The sequence below is a fragment of the Chrysochloris asiatica genome, unplaced genomic scaffold (genome assembly GCF_000296735.1).
Source record: "Chrysochloris asiatica unplaced genomic scaffold, ChrAsi1.0 scaffold00064, whole genome shotgun sequence".
Classification (NCBI taxonomy): Eukaryota; Metazoa; Chordata; class Mammalia; order Afrosoricida; family Chrysochloridae; genus Chrysochloris; species Chrysochloris asiatica.
In genome coordinates this window covers 13,791,193-13,795,027 of record NW_006408582.1, presented here as the reverse complement: position 1 = coordinate 13,795,027, position 3,835 = coordinate 13,791,193, and the positions used below count along the sequence as shown (strand labels likewise).

Sequence of the window (3,835 nt, the reverse complement as noted above, 5' to 3'; positions counted from 1 at the left end):
CTGTACGTACTTAAATTGGTGTGGTGATGGTGGTGGTGGTTATGTGTCACTGAGTCGGTTCTGACTCATAATAACCCTGTATAGGGTCCTGAGGTTGTAAATCTTTACAGGAGGATAAAGTCTCATCTTTCTCCTGCAAAGAGACGTAGATTCAAACTACTGAATTTGTGGTTAGGAGCACAGCTCCTTAAATTGGAATACTACTCGAAAAAGAAGTAAGACTCAGCTGATATTTTCATCATTTATCATTTGCCTCCAGATCCCATTCCAATCAGCTCCGAGTATGAGGAATTTCTCTTTTAGGCGTTTTCTTATAGAAAGAAAGAAATCTCTATTCCAGGGCCAGCGAAAGCAACATTCTCATCTTGGTTGTCCTTTCTCCCTCCAGGAAGAATGGGCTCTCCTGAAGTGATGTGGAAAGTCCATACAAAATCATACAAAGTGCTAGAAAAGTAACAGCATCTGAATATACCCCTCCTTGCTTCAAACAGGTGGCTAAAAGCAAAAAAAAAAAAACAACAACAACAACAAAAACCCACATTGTGTGTTGGGGAATTGTTTAAGTATTAAAATATTCACTGTACCATATCTTTCTTTGGTCTAACCCTGAAACATCTTGGATTCCTAGGCAAACCTGATAGTTTTGGTCTGCACACCTCTTGCTCCCCAGTGCTTTCCCTGGCCCCCTTTGCTTCCCAGAGAGATGACCTGGCTGGGGAAGGCCGTTTCAAATCACACCTAGTTGTCATCTGATGGTGCATTACCAGAAAGCTGGGCTCCAGTTCCCCAGGCAGTAAAGGTAGGGGTAGTAAGGGTAGCTGTTATACATGGAGATCAGGGAGGCGGCGGGGGAGAAGCCCTGCTCTTTCAGGACTGGCAGGGAAGAGTGCTTCTCCAAGTCTGAGGTGATCTGCTTCCGCTTGGTCTTATAACGTCTGTTCTGGAACCATATTTTCACTTGGGTCTCAGTGAGCTTGATGTTCTTGGCAAGGTGAGCCCTTTCAGGGGCTGACAGGTACTTCTGATGGCTGAATTTCCTCTCTAACTCGATAACCTGTGAGTGGGAGAAAGCTGCCCGGGAACGCTTCTGTGGCTGCTTGGGTGTCTGTGTCAGGAGGCTTGGTAAGGTGCCTGAAGTGTCTTCACAGCCTGATAGATAAGTCTCAGATTGTCTATCTGGAAAGTAGAGGGGAGAAAGAGAGATGGGAAGCACAAAAGTTACATTTTAGCGAGACAGAGAACAGATTTCAATCCACCCTTATTTCTTTGGTGAATGAACAAACAGTCCACTGTCATCTTGGATACATTTCATTTTTTTCACATGACTAAAACTCTCTAAGGTGCTCTGGTAGCAAGCATAGTGGTTACATGAATCGGCCTGCTAACCTCAAGGTCTGCAATTCAAAACAATCAGCCGTTCCAATGGAAAAAGATGAGATTTTCTGCTCCCATAAAGATTTACAGCCTCAGAAACCCTATAAAGGGTCGCTGTCAGTTGGACCCAACTCCACGGCACAAAACCACCATCAAGAAACGTTCTAGAGTGTAGAAATTAAATATGTATACTGTGTGCTAGCTTTCTAATAATCATCAAGAACCCAAAGTTAGAGGAGTTTAGTGGTTGAACGAAATAGGGATTCTGGATTTGTGGATTGAAGTGGGGTGGGAAAAGGGAAGCAGGAAAGGAATAAGATACCCGGTAAAGTGGGACCAAAATGCATCCGGGTTTAACATATAGGTGGGCAAGAGAGGGCTTGCGTGTGGAGAGACTGCAAGGGTTAACGGTAGCAGTAAATTCACTTTCTTGCTTTAATCCTCTTTCTTCTAAATGAGACTTTAGGTTGCCTCATAAAAAGTGATAGGAAAGAAATTAAGGCTACCCTAAAATGTTCCAACGATGTTCTGTCTCCTGAAGACTATAGGGAACTCTCACTTTTACTGGTTTATTGATGAAGAGTTTGAAGCAAAGGGAATGTTTACATTGATTAAACCCAGTTTAGTAACATTAATACATTATTATTAGCTATCTTAATTGCCAAGAGGTAACTTGAGGCAAGAGCCTATCAAAGAGTGCATGATCGTTCAGAGCTGGTGGAAGGTGGTGTTGGATTTCTATCTTCAACGCTATTATAGTCTCTGTCCGCGGAGCTAGAAGCGCCCGTGAGAGCTCACCGCGTCTGGAGAGCCGAGCCGATGTCAGCACCGTGCGCCGCCCTGACGCTGGGGCCCAGAGAGAATCCCCGAAGACACAGGGTCTCTTCTCCTGTCACTGTGGGCCTAGCAGCCCTGCATCCCAATCTCTATGAGGTCTTTTTGGACCATCCTTCCCTCTGATGCCAGCGCCCCTCCAGCCTATCGCCAGGACCTCTCCCTGCCCCTGACCTGGGTGGCGTACCTGGTTTGGTCTCTTCTAGGTTCCCAGCCTCCGCTGGAGTGGTGCCGGGCTGGAGGCTTAGCTCGTCCTCGGGGCCCACTGCACGGCCTCGGGCTCCTTTGGGCTCTGGCTCCAGCTCTGGCTTTGGGTACTGGCACTGGTCCGGCTCACTGGAGGGCTGCGACTCCGAAATGCATGTGTGACCACGCTGCTCCGCGCAGTCTCGCAGGATGTCCTGGATGAGGAAGGAGGTGAGTGGCTTGGACTGGGGCAGCAGCATGGTCTGAGGAAGGCGGTCAGTGGTCCCTGCACCCCCAAGTTGTGGCTCAGGAGATCTGAGCATCTTTGCGGTTTCTCCTGGGCTGCAGCTCTTGAACCCCAGGATGCCTCCGCGGAGCCGGCTACACTTTCACTTTCCACTGCTCCACCCGCACTTATAGCGCCGGGAAAGCGCGCCGCGCCGCACTGCCATTGGCCGCGGGGCTTGGGACTGCGCACTGGATTGGCCTCCTGACCCCCAGGTGAGGGGGAGTGGAGAGAGGCGGAGTCACTTTGCAGGGTCTCACTCCTCTCCAGAAGTCACGGTGCCAGATTTCCCTCCGCTGCCTCTTGATTAGCTCACTCCTCTCCAAGCCGTTTTCCCAGGCCAAGAGTGAAAACCAAAGTGGGTCTTCTCTGCCTAAACCCCTCTTAAAAGTTAAAAGCTTCTCAGTAATAATGATGCAGAAACGAAGTCCCCGATTTAGCTGGTATGGACGGAAAGTGCCTTTAATCATAGAGTGAGAGATAGATTCGGCAATTACTGTATCTGCTTTTCAGCAATTCAAACCTACTGTTAAGATTTACAGGCTCGGAAACCCTATACAGGGTCGCAATGAGTGGGAACCAACTCCATGACACACAACCATCACCACTACCACACAGGTGAGAATTCTGGATGCCTATAGACAATGACAGAGATTGGTGCCAAAACTGGATCTACTAAACATAAGTCTCCCAAAGTGACATGACAACTAGCTGTACCATCTGACCCTAGACTAGATTTTGTACTAGATGTTACTTCGTCAGCTGACAAAAGTGGAACACCACCGATAAGAATCAATGTAAAATTTACTGAAGCTGATAATTGTACTGTGATTATGCAAGAGAATATTCTTAGAAAGTTCTGTTCTTAGGAAACAGAAACTAAACTATGTAAGGACAAATGGCCATGATGTAATTTACTCTCATATGGTTCAGAAACAATAAGACAAATAAATAGATCTCACATAGTAATATTTCATTAAAATATTAACTGTAGGTCAATCAGGAAAAATGGTATTCTGTGGTTTTGTTTCTTTTCATTGGTGTAACTTTTTTTTAAGTCCTGGTCTAAGGCAAATTCCATTATACTGGAATGTTTTCCACAAGATGGTATGTTGTGTGCCTGTGTGTGGGCTGGGTGTGGTGTTAGGGATAGGC

The 3,835-nt window shown here is 46.7% G+C and overlaps 1 protein-coding gene across 1 annotated transcript; it reads right to left on the bottom strand.

Moving 5' to 3' along the window:
• Positions 1-760: 760 nt before the first annotated feature.
• On the bottom strand, positions 761-2,717 carry NKX3-1 (NK3 homeobox 1). The gene is made up of 2 exons (XM_006864382.1): positions 2,396-2,717; positions 761-1,176 (listed from the first exon to the last, which is right to left on the bottom strand). Exons 1-2 carry the CDS (start codon positions 2,715-2,717, stop codon positions 761-763), a joined length of 738 nt encoding a protein of 245 aa, XP_006864444.1.
• Between the last annotated feature and the right edge of the window lie 1,118 nt (positions 2,718-3,835).

Bases quoted from the DNA above. Each gene is read 5' to 3' on its own strand.
- NKX3-1 (XM_006864382.1), bottom strand. From the start codon at position 2,717: ATGCTCAGATCTCCTGAGCCACAACTTGGGGGTGCAGGGACCACTGAC. The intron at 1,177-2,395 runs GTACGCCACCCA...TCTACTTTCCAG, and splicing joins CCTAGAAGAGACCAAACCAG to ATAGACAATCTGAGACTTAT.